The sequence below is a fragment of the Pygocentrus nattereri genome, chromosome 24, assembly GCF_015220715.1.
Source record: "Pygocentrus nattereri isolate fPygNat1 chromosome 24, fPygNat1.pri, whole genome shotgun sequence".
Classification (NCBI taxonomy): domain Eukaryota; kingdom Metazoa; phylum Chordata; class Actinopteri; order Characiformes; family Serrasalmidae; genus Pygocentrus; species Pygocentrus nattereri.
In genome coordinates, this window is record NC_051234.1 from 26,770,747 (window position 1) to 26,796,104 (window position 25,358).

A 25,358-nucleotide genomic window follows, 5' to 3' on the forward strand; every position below is an offset into this window, starting at 1 on the left:
ACGCTGTGTATTGCACCTACCTGAAAATGTGTTTGTATCACTGAACTAATAACACTGAGCTAATTATACAGCTTGATTATTATTTTGTTTATTTATTTATTTATTTATTGCACTGGCAATGTGAACACCCAAACCTGTTACTATGAGTGCAGAGGAAAAAAAACTCACACCACGCAGAGGTAGAATGTGTGAAACATGGAACAATAGTTTCTGGAGTCTAAAGGGATTTAAAGTTCATGGCATCCAGACTGAAGAACCTTTAAAACATGTGTCCTGCACCCGTGACTGTGAGCATCCTGATCAACCATGGACAAACAAAGGTGTCCACATGGTCCAACATAAGTCATTTTTGGTCTGAATAATACAGGCCAGGTCTATAATTACAGGTTGTAGTCCATCTGTTTCTCTGCACTTTGTTAGCCCCCTTTTGCTCTTTTTCAATGGTCAGAACCCCCTCAGAGCAGATATTATTTGGGTGGTGGATCATTCTCAGCAGTGACACTGATGTGGTGGTGGTGGTGTGGGTGGATCAGGCATAACAGTTGGTGCTGGAGTTTTTAAGCACTGTCCACTCTATAAGACACTCTTTGTTGGTCAGTTGTGTAGATGTAAAGTCAGTTGCTGCAAAGTTTGTTGGTCACCATGTAGTACTTCATCAGTGGTCACAGGATGCTGTTGGCTTGATGTTTTTGGCTGGTGAACTATTCTCAGTGATACTGAGGTGTTTAAAAACTCCAGTAGCACTGCTGTGTCTGAGCCACTCAGACCAGCACAACACACTAACACACCGCCACATCAGTGTCGAGTGCTGAGAATGATGAACTAGCCAAATAATACTTGCTCCATGGTGGTCCTGTAGGGGTCCTGACCATGAAAGAACTTAAGCAGGCTAACAATGTGGACCTAATAAAATGGACAATAGGTGGAGATGCACTTAATGCAGTGGCTATTTCGTGTATAACAGTGCAAAGTGGAAATATGGTTTGATACATTGTCCATATCTCTTAGCCCTGTGCTAAATGGTTTAGTCCACAAGGCCAACTGTACTGGGCTAGTAGAACAGAGGTCAAGCGCTGTGCACAGGCTGCTGCACTCTAGGCTCAGCAGAAGTTTACAGGTAAGCCTCTGGCCTACTTTTCTCAAGAGTGTTCCACACCAATCGTGCTCTTCTGCTCTTTCTTCCCTCATTTCCTCCCTTTGTCATGCTTTATCCTCATGGAGCAGTGCTCAGGTGTTCTCTCCAGCTGCTTTCAGCTCCAGGCCTCAGACCAGCTCATACCTGAGCAAAGTCTTCCCAAAGCCATTTTTATTCAGGTCAAGGTCTTGCTGTTCCACTGCATGTTATCTGGTGTTTACCTGCACTGGGTTTGAAGTAGGTCCAGGGTTGCTATAGCCTCAGGTCTGCCTGACCTAAAGCCCCTTTGTCTGTTTGTCTTTGATACCACATAGTCTATGGTGACCAAGTCAGTGCCCAAAGTGTCCACTAGAAGGTGCTGTGTACGCCATGCCTGCTAGAGATTTGCAGAGGAGAAATGCTGACCCTGCAGCAAAGCTAAGTCCCTGAGCAGCTGTCGACCCACACCAGTGACCCCAATATACCTGAGGGCTTAATAAAAGCTGCACTTCTTTCTTTATACTGCTGGTATTTCTTCTTCTAAAAAGAAAAGAGCACACAACATTTTTCCAGTGCAGTGCTGCAAACTTTATTTCACTTTTTTTTTTCCAAGCTTTGCTGGTCACCAAATTTGGTTATGTAAACACAGATTGATATTCCTTGATAAGTCTGAGATGATCACACCTCAGGCCAAGTTGGCCCAACCTTTCTGCAGGTTGGCCTTATGTTCTTGCTTGTGTAAGTGTATGTGAAGGTAGAGAGGCACTGTGGTTTTGTTGTGAGGACGATGTAGAAGAAGAGAAGAATGGGGCACATTCCAAACAAATGTGCCTTCTGTAGTTCAAATTATTAATGGATGTCTTGCATTTCTCATAAAAAAAAAAAAACTTGCATACTGTATAACCTATTGAAACCTGAGATGACAGTAGTGGTTAAGATATACACTACATCTCCAAAAGTATTCGCTCATCTGCCTTCACACGCATATGAACTTGAGTGACATCTCATTCTTATTCCATAGGGTTTAATATGATGTCGGCCCACCCTTTGCAGCTGTAACAGCTTCAACTTTTCTGGCAAGGCTTTCAACAAAGTTTGAGTATGTTTATGGGAATTTTTGACCGTTCTTCCAGAAGCACATTTTTGAGGTCAAACACTGATGTTTGACGAGAAGGCCTGGCTCGCAGTCTCCGCTCTAATTCATCCCAAAGGTGTTTTGTCAGGTTGAGGTCAGGACTCTGTGCAGGCCAGTCACGTTCTTCCAAACCAAACTCACTCATCCACTCGTCTTTAAGGACCTTGCTTGCAGTCATGTTGGAGCAGGAAGTTCCTTTCACTGGAACTAAGGGGCTGAGCCCAACTCATGAAAAACAACCCCACACTATAATCCCCCCTCCACCAAACTTTGCACTTGGCACAATGCAGTCAGACAAGTACCATTCTCCTGGCAATCGCCAAACCCATACTTGTCCATCAAATGCGTGATTAGTCACTCCAGAGAACACGTCCCCACTGCTCTAGAGTCCAGTGGCGGCGCTTTACACCACTGCATTCAACGCCTTGCATCGCGCTTGGTGATGTAAGACCATGGAAACCCATTCCATGAAGCTCTCTACGCTGTTCTTGAGCTAATCTGAAGGCCACATGAAGTTTGGAGGTCTGTAGTGATTGGCTCTGCAGAAAGTTGGCGACCTCTGCACACTATGCACCTCAGCATCTGCTGACCCCTCTCTGTCATTTTACGTGGCCGACCACTTCGTGGCTGAGTTGCTGCCGTTCCCAATCACTTCCACTTTGTTGGCTGTGGAATATTTAGTAGTGAGGAAATTTCATGACTGGTGTCTGATCACGGTATCACGCTGGAATTCACTGAGCTCCTGAGAGTGACCCATTCTTTCACTAATGTTTGTAGAAGCAGTCTGCAGGCCTAGGTGCTTGGTTTTATATACCAGTTGCCATGGAAATCACTGGAACACCTGAATTCAATGATTTGGATGGGTGAGTGAATACTTTTGGTAATATAGTGTATTTAGGGAGGTTTCTAGGGGTGGATAATATGATGATAGTTATCCTTATTATGATAAATTACACCATGTTATATTACAATATGCTTTTCTGAGCACATTGTGGAGCACTCAGTTTTTGACAGCATGTTTTTAAACATACCTCCGCTGGTTCATTTTCTCTGTTCCAACCTCTCAAACCTTATTATAACTAAATATCATGATGCATTTTGTGTATCGAGGAAATTTTTGGCCATATCGCCCACCCCTAGATGTCACAGCATTTGATTAAATTCTCACATATTACTTGCTCTTTATCAGCATTCACTTGCTTATGAACAGTTCATTTTCAATTCAATTCAAACACATCTTTCAAGCTAGAGAACAGTTTGTTGGGAAACCCAAGTGTTGTATCTAACAGCTTTTTAATATCCAGCTTTAAGGTGGTTCTGAAGCACCTCCTTTACTGTTAGGTTCACTGTACTAACTAACAGTCCGTACATGTTTTAAAAAGGATATTTGACTATAATGTAAATTTATGGATGATACAATACTCTCTTATGATCCTGTGTCACATGAGCACCTGCTGTGACATCCCTAGATATGATAAATGATTTATTGCAGCTTTTCTATAAAACCAGTGTTTCTGAGATGTGTATGAATTTAGAAAAATATTGTATTACAAAAAACACCTGACCAAACAGTAGCAATCCTGTAAAAATATTAAAATGGAATAAAAAAAACACTGTTTTCATGAGGTACAGAGCATTCTACCTTTTCTGATGAAGTCTTTAATTGTATCCTGCCAAATATAGGAGCACAATCTCACCTTATTGACTTAGTATCATGAACCAATTACTTATTTTGTCATACTTTTTACCCAAATAAATAAGATTTTGAATTAAGACAAAATGGCAGACTATGTGAAAATAATGACTTGGTACATTGTAAAATGGTATGTGATTATTTTGGGATGATACTTCATTATTTTGAGATACCGAATTAAAATTTAAAAAAAGAAGTAATTTTGGCATATGTCAGAAAATGAACATGCAGTCAGAATGAGAGAAAAATGTGGGAAATATTTTTGTGTTTTTCTCCTCTACATGCCAAGAACAGGCTTCCATCCTTTCAGTACATTCATCTGAAAACGCTTTTAAATCTAAGATGAGCTCTGTCTTTGGAGAACCCTGTTAAAAGCTGTTCACTGACCACATTTCCTGGGATATCAAGGACATTCAATTCTGTGTGTGGTAGTGTAGGTATATACAAGATTCTAGTACCCAAACCTTGACAAATGAATGAAATATGTTTGAATTCTGTTTCACACTTTGTGTCACAGCTTAAAATATTATTAAAAACACTATTATATGCTTTCAAAATGATAAATATGAAAATAAATAAGCACAATACATTTCAAGTATTGAACGCCATCTGTAGCTTGGCCCAGCCTCAGATGAGTAGTGTGTACAATTCCTGTGCAAAGAGAACAACTAGCGCTGTTAAAAGCTGACTGATTAATATGTATGCAGAGGGGTGCACAAGCACAATGTCCAGTTATATGGTCCTTGTTTAAGGAGTTGACCCGTGTGATGGTACATCCAGGAAGGTCCTATTTAGTTAAGAGAGGAAAAAGGAACTCTGTCTGCCATGAGTTTAGCTGATTTGGAAAGTATAAGAAGGAATGAGTTAATTCTTAAATTTTGACCATAAGATACAAGCTACCAGACAAAATGGACAGAAACTGATTCTGAATGACAGCGGAAAATATATTTTGTAGATTGCTGAAAGGATCAATGACTTAAATCCTCAATGTGTTGCTATTAAGTAGGGATGTCAATTTGACTATTAACTGACCAATAGCATTGGTCAAACTCTTTGTTGGTTAACAATTAATCTTTTACATCCCTACTAGCAAGCTAAGGTAAATCCTGGTTAAACCATCGTGTACCGTCAGCTTTTAACATGGACAGTTTTACACATCCTGCAGAAACCGCACCGTTTTTAACAGCGTCATTTATTCTCATAACACCTGGTTACTTCCCTTTGCCTGTGGAGACTTGTCTCTTGGTCAGGGCCTCTTGCTTTTTCCTCTCAGCCTCTTCTGCTTTCTTCCTCTCTTCTTTCAGTTCTTTGTATCTCCACTTAGGGATCTGCAGGAATTGCCCGCTGCTGTTGCTACTCTTGCGCCGCTCTTTATCAGGCTCGTAGGTGGGCGGGGGGGCCTTGGTGATGCGGAGTTTGGGCACCACCATGCCAGGCCTCACACTGCTCCTCTTGACCAGGTGGAGTGGCAGGAGGCTGGCTCTCCGTGCCGCATTAGCTGATGAGTCCGAGGAGTCCCTGAGACCCTGAGACTGTAGGCTGGCCCGCCGGTCCTTGTGCTTAGGCACCAGTGTGACCTGAGAGTTCTGAAATAGGTGTTTGTAGCTCTCCAGATGTACTGGCCCAAGACCCTTTAGCTGTTGCATCCGCTGCTTCTTCAGAATCTCTTGGACAGAGTACCGCCGTTTGCCCACGCAAGGGGGGCTACTGGGACACACCGTCCGGCATGTCACAGCGATAAAGGGGCTGCTCAGAGATGTGGTCATGCGCACCATGTGATCAAGAACCCCTTCCTCTGTGGCTTCCGTCACGTTGCTGATGTCAAGGGCTTGCCGGATCGCCTCTGAAATCTTCTGGATGCAGCCTTTGGGCTGCTGGGCTTTGGACACCAGTGCAGGCAGCAAGGGCCACTCAGGCCTGTAGGCTTCAGAACACTGCTCTGGACACGGACGCTGCATCAAGCGCAGCATGACAAAGGCCGTCTCGTAACGGCCAGTGTACATTGCCCACTCGCGAGGGGTAAACTTACGCCCATGATCTCGAGCCTCCAGATCAGCTCCTGGCAGAAGAACAAAAAGCAGACACACTCTCTTCAGAGACAAATGAATCAACCTACCATTAAAACTTTGTAGTCACTTGTGATATGAACAGTTTAAGTTTTAATTATTAAATCTAAATTGTATTGAAGACAACAAAGGTATTTTGAGTTGTTTTATTCAAGAGTTCAAGTATTTTGGGGAAAAATAACATTAAGAATAAATACATACACCGATCAGGCATAACATTATGACCACCTCCTTGTTTCTACACTCATTGTCCATTTGATCAGCTCCACTTACTGTATAGCTGCACTTTGTAGTTCTACAGTTACAGACTGTAGTCCATCTGTTTCTCTGATATTTTGTTACCCCCTTTTACCCTGTTCTTCAGTGGTCGGGACCCCCATGGACCCTCACAGAACATGTACTATTTGGGTCATGGCTCATTCTCAGCACTGCAGTAAAACTGATGTGGTGGTGGTGTGTTACTGTGTGTTGTGCTGGTATGAGTGGATCAGACACAACAGTGCTGCTGCTTACAGTGTGTAATTGTAGAACTACAAAGTGCACCTTTGTAGTAAGTGCAGCTGATAAAATGGACAATGAGCGTAGAGACAAAGAGGTGGTCATAATGTTATGCCTGATTAAATAGAGTGACTGGGCAGAATAGTTTTTTTTTGTAGCAGAAGTGTTATTTTCACTTAGGAAACTACACATCATATCACCACAGACACCCAAACCTTGCATAAGACTGTATTTACAACAGTGTTTGCACATTGTTTGTTTTCGAAAGGGAGAGTTTGCAATAAGACTGTAGAAATGTATGGTGATTATGAGCTTGATATACAGTCTTCAACTTGTTTTCAATATTTGTAAACTTGTCCATTAAAGTGCACAGAAATTAAGCCAAAGGTATGACGTTAAAGCCACAGTTGTAAACTTTCGCTTGATGTCCATGACAATGTTTCCACCCTGTTTCCATGTAAATACTTGGGGTTTGCTTTGTCTTTAGCTGAAATACACTCACTGTGCACTTTATTAGGAACACCTGTATACCTGCTCATTTATACAGTTATCTAATCAGCCAATCATGTGGCATGAAATCATGCAGATATGAGCCAGCAGCTTCACGTAATGTTCAAATCAACCCTCAGAATGAGAAAAGGTGTGATCTCAGTGATGTTGACTATGGCATGAATGTTGGTGCCAGACAGGCTGGTCTGAGTATTTCTATAACTGCTCATCTCCTGGGATTTCCATGCACAACAGTCTGTAGAGTTTACTCAGAATGGTGCAATAAAGAAAAAACATTCACTGACCAGCAGTTCTGTGAATGGAAAGATCTTGTTGATGAGTGAGGTCAATGATGAATGGCCAGACTGGTCAGAACCTCTGTACAATTGCGGTGAGCGGAAAATAATCAAAGAATGCACATGCCAAAGCTTGAGGTGGATGGGCTACAACAGCAGAAGACTATGTTAGGTTCCACTTCTGTCAGCCAAGAACAGAAAGCTGAGGCTGCACTGGGTACAGGCTCACCAAAACTGGACTGCTGAAGACTGAAAAAGCATAGCCTGGTCTGATAAATTCTCTGCTGAGGCACACAGATGATAGGGTTCGAATTTGGCCCCAGCTGCATGAACCCATGGACCCAACATGCCTTGTGTCAGCAGTCCAGGTGGTAGTGTAATGGAGTAGGAAATGTTTTCGTGGCACACTTTGGGCCTGTTAACACCAATCATCATTTGAATGCCATAACCAATTTGAGTATTGTTACCATGTGCATCCCTTCATGGCCACAATTTACTAGGGGTGGGAATCTCTAGGCACCTCACGATTAGATTTGATTACGATTCAGAGGCTGGGATGCGATTATAATATGATTATCGATGCATCTTGATGCATCTTTTTTTTTCTGTACAGGATTTCTATTTTCCTACTGTCTCAGGACTTGGTACTTTTAAAGCAAAGTATTTGTAATGATCCATAATGAATTTACTTCGAATATCTTGTAGTAATAAATCAAATGGAAGTGATGTGGTGAGTGAGCTAGAAGGCTCTCATTCATTGCTATTGCTTGGAGCACATTAGACGCTGCCGCCACTCTTCTGCGATAAATGCGCAGTTACGGTGAAATAAGACTCAATGGCGGTGGACTCAACGACTGAGACTCAGACTGCAGGTCACCTAGCATAACATGCGTTATTCGCATTCATAAGCCCTGCAGTTGTTCCCTACTGTCAAACACTAAAAAGTTGAGAAGATGAAGTCGCTTCTCTTTCAAGTTTTCCCATTACACTAAGATAACATTAATAATAAATAATGCACTGACCAGGCATAACATTATGACCACCTCCTTGTTTCTACACTCATTGTCCACTTTATCAGCTCCACTTACTGTATAGCTGCACTTTGTACTTCTACAGTTACAGACTGTAGTCCATCTGTTTCTCTGATACTTTGTTAGCCCCCTTTTACACTGTTCTTCAATGGTCAGGACCCCCATGGACCCTCACAGAGCATGTACTATTTGGGTCATGGCTCATTCTCAGCACTGCAGTAAAACTGATGTGGTGGTGGTGTGTTAGTGTGTGTTGTGCTGGTACGAGTGGATCAGACACAACAGTGCTGCTGCTTACAGTCTGTAATTGTAGAACTACAAAGTGCACCTTTGTAGTAAGTGCAGCTGATAAAATGGACAATGAGCGTAGAGACAAGGAGGTGGTCATGATGTTATGCCTGATTAAATACTGACTGAGACTGTCAAACACTAAAAAGTTGCAAAGATGAAGTCGCTTCTCTTTCATGTTTTCCCATTACACCTTAAATGGTGCCACATTTACATTTGGCGCCTCAGTCAGAATTTAAGGTGGAGTGGAAAAATTCAAACAAGAAGCGACTTCATCATGATCTACTTTAGAGGAAAGGTTTTCTGGCAGAGATGGGAGAAAAGCTATAGCTGAGCTAAAGCTTAAAGCAGAGCAAAGTAAGTCTGTGTTTTTGTTTATATTTTTAACGTAGGGCATTATCACACATTGAGACATACTGGACATAAATGTTGTGGCTTCCAAGCTGGTTTGATTTTTGTTGAAAGGACAAAATGGCTCTTTTTGTCATTTGGGTTGTGACTCCTGATCTAACCTGGCTTTAATGCAGAGGGAGCTGGTCGGATTTCTCGCTCATCCAGCCGTGTTTTTTGTTATGTGCACCTAACAGAGTGCCAGGTGCTGCACTTCCACACTTCCAGGTTCCGTCTTTTGCATTCTGTCAACATTGCGTTATAAGTTAAATGTTTAGAAGGTTGATTTTTGACATTTGTGAATCGATTCAGATTCGTTCATGTCCGCATCATGATGCATCTAAGAATCGATTTTTCCCGCACCCCTACAACTTACCACCTTGTAATGCAAAGGGAGGCCCTACACAGTGTTGGTTTAGTGCTCCTACTAAAGTGCTCAGTGAGTATATTCCATGGCAAAAGTGATGATCTCTACATTGTGCTGTAGTCACAATGGACTTCTGGCATTTGGGTCACCTTATGAAATTAGCAGGACCGTTGTCCGGAAGATCAGCAAAAAAAACCCCCAAAAAAACCCATGTCGGTGTGGTCAGCTAACTCACTAACCGTAAACAATAATGAAGTGAAAGCGACTTGAGGGAGTAATGTTGCACACTGATCTGTAGCAAAAATGTTAATAACTGATCTTGAAAAATGCAGTGAGTGAGTGACAGATGTAGTGGGTGTGCAGATGTAATTAGCCAAGGAGCTAAACCATTAGCAAGCTGGCAAACTTGCATATGCTACACAGTAAAAATGCAAAAGTGAACATAAATATATTAACTATAGATTAACTCTATACTTGCTACAGCATAGTTCTGTACATTACACCACAGCAGAAGAACTGTTTGGTAGCAGTAGGGAGACGACTTGTTATCCTAAGAGATAAAATTGCATCAAGCAAGCTGGCTAACTCATGAAAAAAACAATAAAATTAGCTAAGTAAAGACGATAATGCAGATTCCCTGCTGATTGCATAAGACAGTTTCTCTCTCTTGCATTTATTTTATGAAAGTGGGGAAGAAATGGTCAAAGATTTGTGCCAAGACTCTTAAAATTGAAAGGCAATGCAAATGTGCATGTCAAAGTTCACCAAGGTCGAGCTCAATGCATAAATCCATGACACATAATATCTCCTCATGGCAAATAACGATGAAATTAATGTAATTACACAAAAATAAGCTGCCAAATGCAAGTGTGACTGGGCTATTGCAAATATTGCGAGGGTTGACTTATAATCGCAATTTCCTGCAGGGACTGATTTATCTGCAGTCAAATCTGTTTTATATAATTGAAAACAATGATTCCAAACTTCTGAATGGTAAACTGGAATACAGTAGTAGCACTAGGCTCGTGTGTGAAATGGAGTGAACAAGACTTTCTTGGTGTTTAAAAAAGGCACACAGCAGCTTCACTTGAAATGTGTCAAAAAAGAAGCAGGGATCAGGTGAGGAGAAGTTATAGTGTGCAGGGGGCTGGAGTACCTGCCATCATCAGAGCCCGGACGCAGTCCACTCTGCCCTGCATGGCAGCTTTCATCAGAGCAGTGAAACCAAGGCAGTTTCTCCTCTCAATGTCAAGGCCAGGGAAGTAGTTGAGTAGGTAGTTTGTGATTGTGATGTGCCCTGCAATCATCAAGGGGAATCATGCACAAAGTTACAAGTTACAGTAAAGAGGCAGCATTTGGAGTTTAATGCAACAGCTTACATAAGCTAGGTTCAGAAGATGCACATTTTCCTGTAATTTCAGAAACTTTGAATATTCCGTATGTGTGTATTGTTTTCTTCTGTAGTATTCCTGAAAGGAAGCGTGATCAATTATTTCTTACCCTCCAGACTAATCTGTATTACTCTGGGTTAACTATTAAAATTAATGTAATATTTATTTGGGTTTTGGCTGAGAAATTAAATGTGTTAATTTATTGAATTATGCATGCTTGATCGCTGGGCATTCATTAAGTGTCACTATTTTAAGGCCACCCCAAACTAACTTTGAGTCCCATCTTGCCAAAATGTTGTAGATTCACTGCTGTATCTATCGTCATGATGGGAATTAACTAGCACTGTTTTTTTTTAGCCTTTACTGTCCAGGAAGATTCCTTTTTATGCATGAACCAACCCACAGACTTAAGAGATGCATTAGAAAGAATACCAAGAAATTTAAGTGCATTCAGTCTCTGTAGTCAGCACTAATCAAAATACATGCATTAGCTATTAAGTACATTAGTTAATTCATAGCTTGGCTTTGCTAGCTTCTAGCAATTTGTAGCTTGGTGTTATATTACCTTATTTGTTTTCTTTATTACTGGAAGTTTATTTAAGAGACCCTTATTAGTCCCATAACTGGGAAATTTTACTTCAGCATTTTAACCCATCCGTGCACTGAAACACCACATACACACTAATAAATACACAGTGAGCGCACTTGTCCAGAGTGGTGGGCAGCCTTATCCACAGCACCCGGGGAGCAGTTAGGGGTTAGTTGCCTTGCTCAAGAGCACCTCAGTCACGTATTGTCAGCTAAGGGAGTCGAACCAGTGACCTTCTGGTCACAAGGCTGGTTCTCTAACCTCCACCCCATGACTGTCCTCTACAGTCTAAAGTAAAGCAACCTATGCCATGGTCAGGCCTCTCTTCACTCAGCTTCTATCTTTAGCATCTACAAGGTCTACACTCTTAAAAATAAAGGTGCCTAAAAGAGTTCATTAGAGCTGTGCCATACAAGAGACACTTTTCCATCCCTAAAGATCCTTAAGGAAAATTAACTGAAAGGTTGTTCAATGTACCAACAGTGGTATATCTATGTCTATACTCCAAAGAACTTTTTTTTTTATCACCTTTCATTTTTGAACTGTTAATATTTATCTAGATTAGCGGTGGTGGTAAAGGAGTGTGTGATCAGTTTATAGTGGATACTGGAAAACATCTAGATTAGTCCAAGTGTATTCAGTAATCTGATCACTGTGAGGAAGTCTGAAGGTGGCACAACGCCTGCTCTGGTACCTTCTGCCAGATGACAGAAGAAAGAAGAATCCAAGAGTGGGGTGGAAGTGGTCGTCCACAATGCTGGTGATCTTGCGGATGCAGCATTTGTGGTAGTAGGTGTTAATTATGGGTAATGATCTTCTCAGCTATACTCACAATTCGCTGTAGGGTCCTGCAGTCTGAGACAGTGTGGTTCCCATGCAGTGAGACAGCTGGTCAGGACACTCTCTTGTCCTCATGTAGAATGTAATTGAGGATGGAAGGGGGGGAGGGGGGGTTTGCTCTCTTTATCTATTCATTAGGTGAAGTCGCTGCTGGGCTTTCTTGGCTAGGCGGGAGGTATTGAGGGTCCAGGTGAGGTCATCCCTGATGTGCACACAAGGAGCTTGGAATTTTGACACTTTCCACAGTTGAACCATTGATGCAGTGGGTAGTGATCACTGTGAGTCCTCCTGAAGTCAACAGTCACCTCTTTTGTCTTAACAGCAAGACAAAGATTGTTGTCTATGTGTGAGTCTACAAAAAGCTCCACTTCTTTCCTGTATGCTCACCTATCATTGTTGCTGATAAGGTCCACCACTGTAGAGTCATCAGCAGACTTGAGGATGTGATTTGAGGTCTGCTCTGCAGTACAGTCACGAGTCAGCAGTGTGATAGCATCATAGCAGGGGAACACTCCCTAGGCAGCACCAGTATTCAGTGTGGTGGTGCTGGAGGTGGTCTCCCAATCCTGACAGACTAAGGTCTCCCAGTCAGGAAGTCCTGGATCCAGTTGCAGAGGGAGATGTTCAGGCCCAGCAAGCTTAGCTTTCCAGTAAGTTGCTGGGGTATGACTGTGTTGAATGCTTAACTTAAGTTTATGAATAGCATTCTCACACAATTGCCTTCTGTCCAGGTGGGTCAGTGAGAGGTGAATGGCAAGGATATGGCATTCTTGGTAGACTGGTCTAAAGTTGAATCAATATATGTAGCAATGTGGTCTTGGGCTGGAGGTTAGGGAATCAGCCTTGTGACTGGAAGGTCACCAGCTCGATTCCCTGAGCCAACAGTACGTCACTGAAGGGCCCTTGACCAGGGCGCTGAGGATAGGGCTGCAGACCACTCCAAGCAAGTGTGTTCACTCATGTGTATGTGGTGTTTCACTGCATGAAAGCATTCAGAGTGTATTACATCATATCTGATACCAATTAGTGAGTATGTCATTGCTTGGACTTGCAAGGCTGTGTCTGGACCTGCTTCATGTATCTTTACTGATCATGTAACTAAATATGGCAGATCCAAAATTATTCTACATGTTTACAGAAACATCTCATCCCATAATTCATTGAGAAATGTTTCCAGACCCTCTGGGTTTATGTCATTACATAGCAAGATAATGACCTGCAGTACAGCGACAAGGTAACAGAGGAATTCATCAGGGGAGTTTCTTGGTTGTGGAAAGTTCTGAACTGCCCAAGTTGATTTGTCAGTTTGTTTCTAAGAGAGCACATATTTTACTTTGCTGAAATGGAGGCTGAAGTCAGAAACATCTCAACAGCAATACAATTTCAAGCAATTGAAGGATTTTCTTATAGTAGGTCAGCACAGTTTACACGTTTGTATGCAAAAGTTTTGAACCCCTGGTCAAAATATATTTTCTTGATTTTATAAATGAAAATAAATGAACACATCTTCCACAAAGGGGACTTTTTAATGCACAACTACTGTTTGTTTGCTGCATTTGACTTTTTGGAAAATATATGGCCTGTGCAAAAGTTATATTTTTAATATTTTTCCAATATGAAATTTTTTTTTACAATATGTGAAACTCAGCGATTAATAAATATGCACTAAAATGAGCAGAAAGATGCAATACTTAATCAGCAAAACATTGACTGGTACGTGTTTAAACTTGTGCGAACAACCAAATATTTTTATTAGGAGTCCAAGCACTTAGTGGTAAATCAAAAATGAAACACCCAGAAAAAGTCACATTCAAAACTTTATCTTATTAATCATTCAGCTTTTTAAAATTTGTTATATATGTCTATGTAATACGTATACATTTATTATTGTTTTTTTTAGTATCCAATCTAGCAAGTGGTTTATAGCAAATTTATATTTTTACTATTTTTTCAATAAGATATGAAAAAACAGGTAGACTTAATTTTTATTTACCATGAAAATCAAGAATATTTCTCAACATATTTCTGTCTATTTTTCAAGAACTTTTATTTTTCAAAAACAAAATATGAAATGTTACACTGCAAAATTATAAAATATAAAAATGTATGACTTTTTATTTAATTTATAATAACCCTGTTATAAACAGCTTTGTAAGTTGTCGGTGAAATAGAGCAAAGTATTTCATTAATTTCATTCATAATCATACATCACACACTGATGAAATACAGGCACTGTGGCCCTTTTGGAGAAAGCAGGGTGTTGCTTACCTGCCTGGGCAGCTGTGATGAGGGCTGTGTTGCCCTCATTGTCCTGCCAGTTCACATTCAAATAAGGACACGTAGAGAGTGCGATGACCACGTCCACATACCCTTGATAACAGGCCACCATCAAACCTGTCTGCAGAGCAAAAACACACAATCAAGGCTTCACTAAGTTGAGAGAATGATGGATCAGACTGGAAGAAAACATCTCATTATCTCATTATTATGTATATTATGAAGCAGGGTGTTTAAACAGTTGCCTGTCAGAGGTTACATGATGGCCTCATGGCAATTGTGAAAGCTGCACCACTAGATGCAAACCTGTGTTCAGATAGTTGAATGTTGCATTTAATTTAATGGTAAACCTCTGCTAGAATGATGGTAAGTGTAAGTGTTGATAAACCAAACCAACCATGCTTAATTCAGCATACTACATCATATCTGATACCCATTAGTGATTATGTCATGGCTTGGGCTTGCATGGCTGTGTCTGGACCTGCTTTGTGTATCTTTATGGATAACTAAATATTGCAGATCCAAAATGATTCTAGAAGTTTACAGAAACGTTTTATCTGATAATTTGTAGTAAAATGCTATTATTTGTAATAACAAGCAACCTCAAATGTTCTATTGATTTTGTACAAAAGGTTTCCAAAAAGAAAAAGTAGAGCAACTAAGCCCCTAAGATTGGGCCTCATTCATCAAATGTTTTCAAAGAAGAAATTTCTTCTTAAAATCCACTTTCTGGATTCTGATGTTCACCAGTGTTTTCTACTTGGGATTTGTTCTTAGGTAAGAACAGAATCTACATAAACTCAACAGCATGAAGGTGAAGACAGTTCTGCGCTTTAAGAACACGTCATGAATCTGATGTAGACTTTTTCTCAGGACCTTTCTCAAGAACACATTTAAGAAAAAAAAATTTTTGAAACTGTCAGTTTCTTCCACCATAACTGTAGAATGGGGCAACAACAGATTCAGGATTTGACTTGCTAATGCCAAATGCCTCTTTCAAAGCTGACCAAAGTATTCATCAGTTGTTTCTATTTTCGAATAGTTGATGCTAAGCAGCGGTTTAAACAACCATTGTTACTTCAGACAAAATGTTTTCTTCCATTATATTGTACCAACATTTATCTTAAAAATGTCTTCTAATTTTATTCTTTAATGTCATTGTGCACTAGAGGGCAGGGGAGCAAATTATATTACTCGGTACTTTATGAGTTCAGACCAGGCTTTCATCATAGTCATAGTACAAGGGAAGACTGCCTGAGGGAGAGGGTAACTCTGAAATCTTGGGCTGGAGTTCTGGGCAGCTTCTGCCTGTAGCTAGAAGGCCAGACCCCCCTCATAGCTATAGTAGGACTGAGGAACGGGTGGAGATGGGGTGGTGGTGGAGATTGCAAACACTTTGTCACAGGAACGGAAGGTGAAAATGTGAAGTTATATATTATAGTGAATTTATATGCAAATTTAGATTGGAAGAAGGAGGGGTTTCAAACAAGTTCCTCCTCCCAAACTTCCATTATAACATAACTACTTTATGATATTTCACCTTTTGATTTCACCACCTCCACTTATCATCAACATGGGTGGAAAACACTTGAGTGACTTACTTTACTATATTCCTGTACAATTTTGAAAGTTTTGTACTTGAGTGTTATTGAAATTGAATTTTTGTACTTGTATTCAGTTACAGAGAAAACTACTTTTTATGTCTTACATTAACATGACGTTACACTAACATAATCACAAAACATAATGTTGGTATTTAAAGGGGAACTCCACTGATTTTGAATAATTCTTCTAAGTGTACATGCAGGGCATTCTGAGGCAAAATAGTCTCCAAGAACACTTAAGTTTTCTAAATATTCCACTATTTCACCATCATTAACATTCTATATAAAAGAGGTGTGTATGACCCCTGGCTCCTATCTCCACCACTGTAAAGAAATCTTGAACCATTTTACATCAAACCACGCAAAATGTTTTTGTTTACATCCCAAGGACTGAATTATTGAGAAATTCAGAAAAGTTGGTGGAATTCCCCATTAATGCAAACATCTACCCTCCATTTCAGTACTGTTTTTAACATCATCAGCTTGCCCTCACTGATGGCATTTTATGGGAGGTTCCACTATTATACTGATGCCATTTTATGGGAAGTTCCATCATTATACTGATGCCATCTTATGGGAAGTTCCATTATTATACTGATGCCATCTTATGGGAGGTTCCATATATTAGTTCAAGTGATCACTTGGAGCAGTGAGGGATTGAGTAAATATAAATATATAGACCTCAGGAGCAGAACCTGCCCAGAAATAGCTGGTATTGACACATCCACTTTGTCTGTTAATCAATATTAACAAGACTATAACATTCAATTTGTTATGTTAAAACTAGGCTTTATGTAGTAAACTAAACCATCTGGCTTGTATCTGTCTTCTAAAAACTCAGCTAATTAGCTCACGGAGTCCAGCTTAGCAGAGGGTAAGTGCATTCCTAAGGAAACAACCACTCCTCAATGTCCCCTGTGTGACCTTTAGGGAGACCAGGACCCAAATCATGACCTTAGGAATGCTTTCATCTTAACCCTTGTGTGGAGTTGTGTTTGTTACTCAGTGGTCTAGTGGACCCACCGCATTATTGTTTTTTTTAAATCAATACAGCCAGAACAGTTTATGTAAAAATACTGGATGTTTAAAATATCACAAGTGGCCAGTGTAGGCTTCTCCTTTAGCAGCTGAAGCCAGTCAGCAGCCTGTCCATGTTGTCCACACACACACACACACACACACACACACACTATCAGCAGGCCATAAAGGAGGAGAGCAGAGTGGCTCCTATCTCCACCATTGTAAAGAAATCTTGAACCATTTTACATCAAACCATGCGAAATGTTTTTGTTTACATCCCAAGGACTGAATTATTGAGAAATTCAGAAAATTCACCCCAACACCACATGGGTAATATATACTTGTGTGGGGTGAACAGAGTGAAGGCACTGAAAATGTGTTATTTTATATGTTCTTCACAGAAAATGACCAAAGGCCAATGAATCTGAGGTTGAAGTAATAATAAATCACATCATTTTATCTTTTGGTAAACATTAAAAATGTTTACCAAAGACACAGACACAGACCCCAACACCACACAAGGGTTAAAGTATCAGGGAATACAGAGCCATGGGAATGTAAAACCCTGGAAACACAGGGATATTCTTGCTTATGGCATTAGGTTAAACAAGGCTGAACAAAGCACATGCCTAATTCATCACACCTTCCTGCAAACTGCATTGAATTGTAGTCTTGCTTTTGTGGTTTCTGACACTGTACGACATCTTCAGTGTGAGAAATACCCTCTGGTAATGGGGAAATCCCGTGTTTTCTAGCACCATGACGCTGCTGCTGATAGCTCTAAGGACAGCAAAATGTTTTGGTTTACAGTTCTTATTTTAAAAAAGCTCTTTTCTAGTGTGGTAATGTGGTCCTCCACGCATTCCCTGAGAGTTTACACATCTTCGCTTCTGTCTTTGGTGTGTGACAGTTGGGTAACGGTTCAATGTTTCCACCAAACTCTTATGAAATCAGGCAAGTTTTTGGATTCACAAAGTCCCCTCGCACAAGGCTGTGACATCTTGTACATCTTTTCAGAGGTGTCCTGGGCAGAGTTACAGTTCCTACACTATGAAGGACCAGCTGGGTGAACCAATGAGGCAAATCAGTGCTGCATCTTCAATGCAAAAGATGAACACTGAAGACATTGTATTGTATTTTACCTATTGGACACCACAACATCTTACTCAGTTTATTTCTGCGGACCTAAATTTTGATTTTGAGACTCCCATAACTTGTTTTTAACATTTTGGACATATATATGGAGGCAGATGATCCGCTGTGGCGACCCCTAAAGGGAGCAGCCGAAAGAAGAAGAAGAAGATATACAATATGGACAAAAGTATTGGGACATCTATACATTACACCTTTATGTCATCCCATTCTAAATCCATAGGCATTAATATGGAGTTGGCTCTGCGCTTGTAGCTGTAACTGCTTCCACTCTTCTGGGAAGCTTTCTACAAGATTTTGAAGTGTGTTTGTGGGAACTTTTGCACATAGACAGTCAGACATCATTAATAAGGCAGTTACGAGGGAAATGTTACTGATATTTTATGAGTCAGATGATACTGTACTCAATAATAATCTGGTCATTGCTCTGAAAACGGACTGCTGGTCAGAACCTTAACGTTAGCCTTGTTCATTTTGCCTAAAGAAGTAGTTAACATTGGACCTCTACATTAGAGAACAATCATAACGTCACCTAAATACATTTCTACATCAATATAGCAGATCATTTTTGTTTCGTTATACATGTTGCTGTGGATCACATGACTTTAATGATGACTTTAAATTCCAATAACACAGTATTCAGCTGTAGAAATGACACAAGGGACAAAACAAGCATTATTTTTTCTCTGAACCTAAACAAAATAAGTTTCTGCTATTTTGTGAATGTTATTAACTGATGTTTCATTTTGTTTTTTAAAGTAATTTGCCACCCTCCCTAAAAATACCGGGTTTTATCTGGACACCCCAGTGGTACCCCTGAACTACACTAGGCGTGAATCTGACTACAATAAAGTGTTATTTAAAGGTGCATCATCTAATATTGGATAGTTTATGTTCAGTTTGTTTAAAGTTATTACAGAAGTTGAATTAGACAGACAGTCCTCACAAGCCTGCGTAAGCATCCAGAGAAGCCCTGTACAGATTTAAGTGGAACAGGGTTTATACAGCAGGGACGAGCAATACACCCTTATCAATCTGTGCTCACCACTGTGTGTGTTTGTTGAGCCCGCTGGCATGTCTCTTGCTGTCTTTCCAGCCAGTCTGTCCTAGTTAAGCGTGAACAGTGTGTATTGTGGAGCGGCATGTCAGCAGCCTCTCATCACCGACACACAGCTGTAGGCAGCTGCCTAAAAATAACCCCAGACGATCGCGATTTACATGGCCAAGACGATCAGTGCATGAGGCGCTTTCTGCACTCTGCAATGCTGTCAGCAGATCTCCAGTGTTTCTGACACTGACTCTTGTCACACAGGTGTCAGAACTGGTTAACGGCTGATTGATGCACTAAAATAAAATCCATGCATAGATCAAAACATCTGTGATCATGAGGGTCTTAGCCTCTTCAGCTCCTTGAGATCACTGGTGGTTCCAAAACACACTTCATCATATTCTTCATAACTTTCATATTCATCTTCATATTTCATGAGCTACATTCAAAAGGTGGGTGTCATATGAGGCTGTAACTGTCTTCGTCCCAGCCAAATAGATGGTGATAGAATTTTAAACCCTTATAATAAAACAAGCTGAACTCAGTTTGTTTTTCTACTGAAAGTCGACCTGTTTTTCCCTAAATCTGGGCTATAAACTATAAACAGACTGCGTCCCTTCAGTGATCTGCTCTGTAAAAATTATTACAACATGTGTAGATCATAAAACACATTTTCTGTTAAGTTGAGGGGAACTTTTAAAAAATGAATACATAAAATTAAAAAATTACATTCATTTAATGCAGTTACGGAATAATTTTCAGACGGACAAACCAAAATATACCCTGGAGAATAAGAGGTTAAACACAGATAAAGTAGCTTGAACCTGTTCTCAAGGAAAAAGTACTGTTTTTAAAAAAAAATACAATTAAGCACATAAAAGTGGAATTCCACTAGTTTTTCAAAAATTCTCAAGCGTTTGAGAACACTAGCAACTTGGAAATAAAGTCATCTAGAGTGGTTGGGTGTGAAATTCTCTGCTCTAAAGGAACTTAGTCAGAATTGATCACAATGGTGGTGATAGGAACCAGACGTCTGAAGAGTTTAACACCTCTAAAAGTTCCCACGCGGAATGTTATTACACAAAGTGGTTATGAATGCACTGCCTGATGCCTGAGAAATTGTGTCACAACAGTTTTGAGAGAAGATTTTGTCCTAAAATGTACTTTTTAAAAACTATTACCGGCAGAGAGGTACCTGTAGGCCACTATGAGACAAATAGTCCCCAGACAAAACTTATTTTTCACATTGACCACCATCATTGAACATTACACATTTTGGACAGTAAATAAAATGGTCCATATTTGTGCTGTAGACATTGTGACCTCTGGTTCCTATGACCATCACTGTAAAGAATTCAGAGTTGCTAAACCTCTCTACAATGAACCATCTCACTTCAAACCACTCTGAATGACTTTGTTTACATCTTAACTACTGAATTATGCAGAAAATACAGAACATTGGTGGAATTTCTCTTTAAGGCATGACCACTTCAGGGTGAGCATTATAGCAAAAGCATAACATCATGAAATTTAAGGATATCACAATGAACAATATATACACGTTGGAACAGAAAACAATGGACCGGTAAAACCATAATTGTTTTATATTGAATATTTGCAAATACAGACAAATAGAGAAGAAATGGGGGAATCTGACAATTCTGACAAAATCTGACAACTGGCAAAAGTAAATGAATGAAATAAGGTGACGTCATAATGGACTGACATTTAATCAGTTCTTGTTACTATGCAGTTACTATACACCTGATGTTTCCAGGCTCCTAATAATTGGTCTAAAGCTTTTTATGATATATGCCTGCTGTGTTATAGGTTTAGTTGTTATTGAGATCTACATTTACCCATGATATACCTGAAAAGCTTATTATGGTGTAACTTATCATGATAACAATAAACAAAGTCATATTGCCCATCCCGGTGTAGGCTGGTGTGATTTGGGGCATCAGCTGCTCTCCAGCAGCAGGTCCTTTATTCCCCCCTCTCAGCTTGGACAGAGATATGTGTCTCATGCTGGAGTAATCTGTGGCCTAGTCGGCTCTTAAAATAGAAAGGATTAGCCGTGCGAGCCATTGACTGAGCCATTGAGTTGTTGCACTTGCTTTCTAGTTCAGAGGATGCGGTCCCTATTGAATTACATATTTGACACCGCATTATTAAGGTCTTTTTTATATTGATGTTAAAATGAATATTATTCTGATTGATTATTGGGGTGGGAGAAAAAAATTATAGAACATAATCAGGGTAGGGGTGGGCGATATGACCAAAATATTTGGTCATATATTGGTAATATTTGGCATATCATACATTTTCACAATGTATGATATGCATCACAATATTTCACTTTTCTGAGATTTAATATGTTGGAATGCAACACATAAATAAATACTATAATAATAATAAAACATTACTATAATGAATTATATTCAGTGTTTTACAAACTACACTGATCTACACTTATGCTCACTTTGTAATGAAACATGCAGTTAGTCAGTGTTCTTTTACCACTGTCAATATCCACAATATGCTCAGGAAAGCATATTGTGTCATAATTTATCATAATCATATCGCCCACCCCTACTTCTGGTTAAAAAAAACTGTACAGATACAAAGAGTATTGATACATGCAATAAACTATGCTGTGCATGCACTGCTGCAAGTCACTATCAGGTCAGATTTCACAGGACTTTTTTGGACCACGTCACACATCCTTACGCGTTAGCGCCACACGCACAGACTCAAATTTAAAATCAACGTTATACAGATACAGATGTGATGACAACAGTAGATAATTCAGTCACATCCTCAGAAGACACATCCTCCACAGAGTTCTCTTTGAATACTCTTTCAACACACTCACAATCATCAGATTCATCTGCTTGGAGAAGGGGTCTGAAGTACAACACACGTTACAAACTTCCACGCATTGCATGCAATTACAGATTTCCACCACAGGGGTCTCCAAATCCCCCAAACTTACATATAGCAGCCATTAAATTAATTTCTATTATTAAATACAAAATGTACAGAGGATCAATTATCCTGAAAATGTCATGAAATGTCTAGTGTTTCCCACCTTGTAATCACTCTTTATTTGAAAATGCACGTCATGTGTAGAAATAGTAAGAAATGTTGTTTGTATGGTGGTATGTGGTAGCGGCACAGGTCACTGTACCGCTACAGCGTTTTCTGAGCTAAAACTGAACGGTATGATGTGGGCAAAGCGGTTTGCGGGTTGGTGGTTAAACATTACTGCAGTACTTCCTCCTCTTCTCACACTTGTTTGATGTTTAAATGGAAAACAAGACACTGGGGGCAGGTTAGTTTTGTTGGTTGAATAGATCACATTCTCCCAGTCTAAAGGGCATGTACAAATACTGGCATCTGTCTGAACATGAAATCATCCACCTTAGTGAATAGTCCATTTTTATAGAGCAATTCCACTTTTTTCTTTTCAATCTCTGCGTAGTTAAATGACTTGTATGTAAGCAAAGCCATTCAGAGTAGTTGAGGATGTATTTCAGAGAAACGTGTGAAGATTTTGGATCCATTTAGCTTGTTTATATCTCAGCTTATGTCTTAGGTTTAAATTTATCATAACATTAACTAATTCAGCAGAATATATAAGACTTACTTACAGAAGAGTCTATAAAAGAGTTACTGCTGTGAGATTTGCACAATATGATAACTCATATTGTGAATATGTGAATCATATTTGACCTGTACAGTTGACAACTCACAATCGTTATCAGTAAAGCGCTGTTTATCTAAATCTATTCAAGACTGTATCATTTTTTGACCATATTACCCCCTTACATGGCCAGGACCCACCAGCAGGCCCAAAGTTTATTACACACTTCATTAGTTACTGAATAATAAGCCCTAGTATGTAATAAGGGGTAATCATTATCTCAAAATCAAAATCAGTATCTCTCACAAAATATTCAAATCAGTCGGGCCTTAATATTCACTACTAAAACACACATTCTGGGGATGAACAGGAAATTTGCATGCCTTTGTCACTTGTCACTTTGTGTGATTGAGACTGATACAGTCGATATGAGTCATCAGAGACTGTCTTATTCAAGGGAATAACTGACCTGAGTTTTGTAATAACGTGTCTGTCTGCTTGTGAAGCAGGACACTGAAAGCAGCTCAGTGGGACATCGGGTTCTTCTAGCTATGACTGGACTTACACAACCTTACCCAGACGCGCTCATCAGGCAAAAAGGTCCTGCTTACACAGCAGTTTGTACATGCTGATAAAGGCCTGTCTAGTAAAAGAAGCCCAGATGCAGTAGATGAGGCCTGATTACTAATAAAAGCTGACGTGCAGGGGTGTCAAACCTGACCACTAAAAGCGTTTCCATTTAACTGGATTTAGTGCTAAATATTGAATAAAAATAATCCATTTTGATCATTTTTTCATTACTTTTTAAATATTTTTTAAACGCAGCACTACTGGTTCTTTTTTCTCTGTTTCAACAGAGCAGATATCCAAAAAAAAAGAAATGTTGTGACATATCAAGTATCATGAAAATTTCTTGCAGTATCGCAATATATTTTTGCCATATCGCCCACCTCTAACATTCACTAATGAATACTGAACTGAAGAAAAGCTTTGAAAACAAAACTTAAAACACATTGTTTCTTTCTTTCTTCCTTCAGGCCGTTTTGCAGGCTGTGCTATGCAGTTACACCACAGGAAAGGGTGTAATATAGCTTGGCTTTGGCACTAAGAACCTTTTTTACAGCATTACACAATGCAGAGTGGGGTTTGTGAAGCCTCAGATGAGCAGAGCACATGCTGGACAGATTAAGAATATTCCCACTGAAAAAAGTAACGCTCAAATGTGTGCATCATTTCCACCTGAAAAAAAAAATTAATTGCCAAACATAAGTAAACTGAAAAAAATGTGCTGTGCTTCCATTTTACACATGAATCAAATCATTTCATTGCATCACTTTTTGCAGCACTTTCATGCTGGAGAAGCTCATGTGAGCTAACACTCCCTGCCTGACACCTTTATTACTGTCATAGCACATGATCTGACATCATAAAATCATTTGAGCTGCTAATTTGGCTAACTAGTGGAACAAGGGAATGTGCTGTGTTCAATTTAGTTTTTTAACTGCTTGGTTTAACTGTCAGTTTGCGCTGAAATTATGTTTCATGCAGCTCACAACATGCAAGGAGATGCATGAAAGGTTCACAGCGGAAAGCCAGCCAAGAAAAGTGCTTTCCTGTGCTGGATTTGCAGTTCTCCTGTTTTATAAGGATAGCAATATATTTTCATTTGTTCAGTGAGTTAGTAAGCCTATTATCATGCCTCACATACTACAAACATGAAATGTGCTTACAGTTCTGATGTGAGTAGCTGTTGTTTACTCAGCAAAAAAGTCTGTATTGCTGACCACACAATCATAACCCTCACCAAAAACATCACTTGAATTTCACATATGAAGAAAATGTGGTTTTTGCACACTTCACGTTAAAACTGTTATCACAAAACGCCTTCGTTTGATCACATGGAAAAATGTGTCAACTTAAAAAAATATGCAATTACTTATAAACATGTGGCTTCTGCACACCACATATGAAAATGGGACTTTTCTGTAAGGGAATTCATCACTTCTCATGTCATTATTGTGAAATATTGTGTGTCAGACTTTGAACTGTATGTTGTGAAGCCGTACCGCTGTGCTTCTGCACAGATGCTAGATGCAATGCTATGATGCAATCTTCTTGCTCCTCCTCCTGGGAGGCTGCCTTATCGCTAATAACACGCTAATAGGATTGAATTAGCTATGGAAAGATCTTAAATCAGCTATATCAGCAAGTAATTCACTTAGTGTGTGCAGAGCAACGTCTGAATGCTTTTAAGTAAACTAGGTGGAAGAAGGGCAAATGATTGCCTTTACATGATGCTAAACATGATGATTACTTTCATGCAACTAATTGCATGTTGTGTGTTGCATGCAACTTACTTTCTGTGCAACATAGTCAATAAGATTGTATTAATGCCTCACTAATCCTGTCATAGAAGCACATCAA

The 25,358-nt window shown here is 39.7% G+C and overlaps 1 protein-coding gene across 2 annotated transcripts in view; it reads right to left on the reverse strand.

The window, feature by feature from the left end:
* Positions 1-3,046: 3,046 nt before the first annotated feature.
* The window catches only part of ankrd33ba (ankyrin repeat domain 33ba), a 28,892-nt gene continuing 6,580 nt past the window's right edge, over positions 3,047-25,358 (reverse strand). For both annotated transcript variants that reach the window (XM_017716435.2, XM_017716427.2), the window contains 3 exons: positions 14,456-14,585; positions 10,524-10,664; positions 3,047-6,001 (listed from right to left, as the gene is read on the reverse strand). In XM_017716435.2, the coding sequence (XP_017571924.1) occupies positions 5,154-6,001; positions 10,524-10,664; positions 14,456-14,585 (1,119 nt within the window). In that variant the 3' untranslated portion in view covers positions 3,047-5,153. The remainder of the gene's footprint in view (positions 6,002-10,523; positions 10,665-14,455; positions 14,586-25,358) is intronic.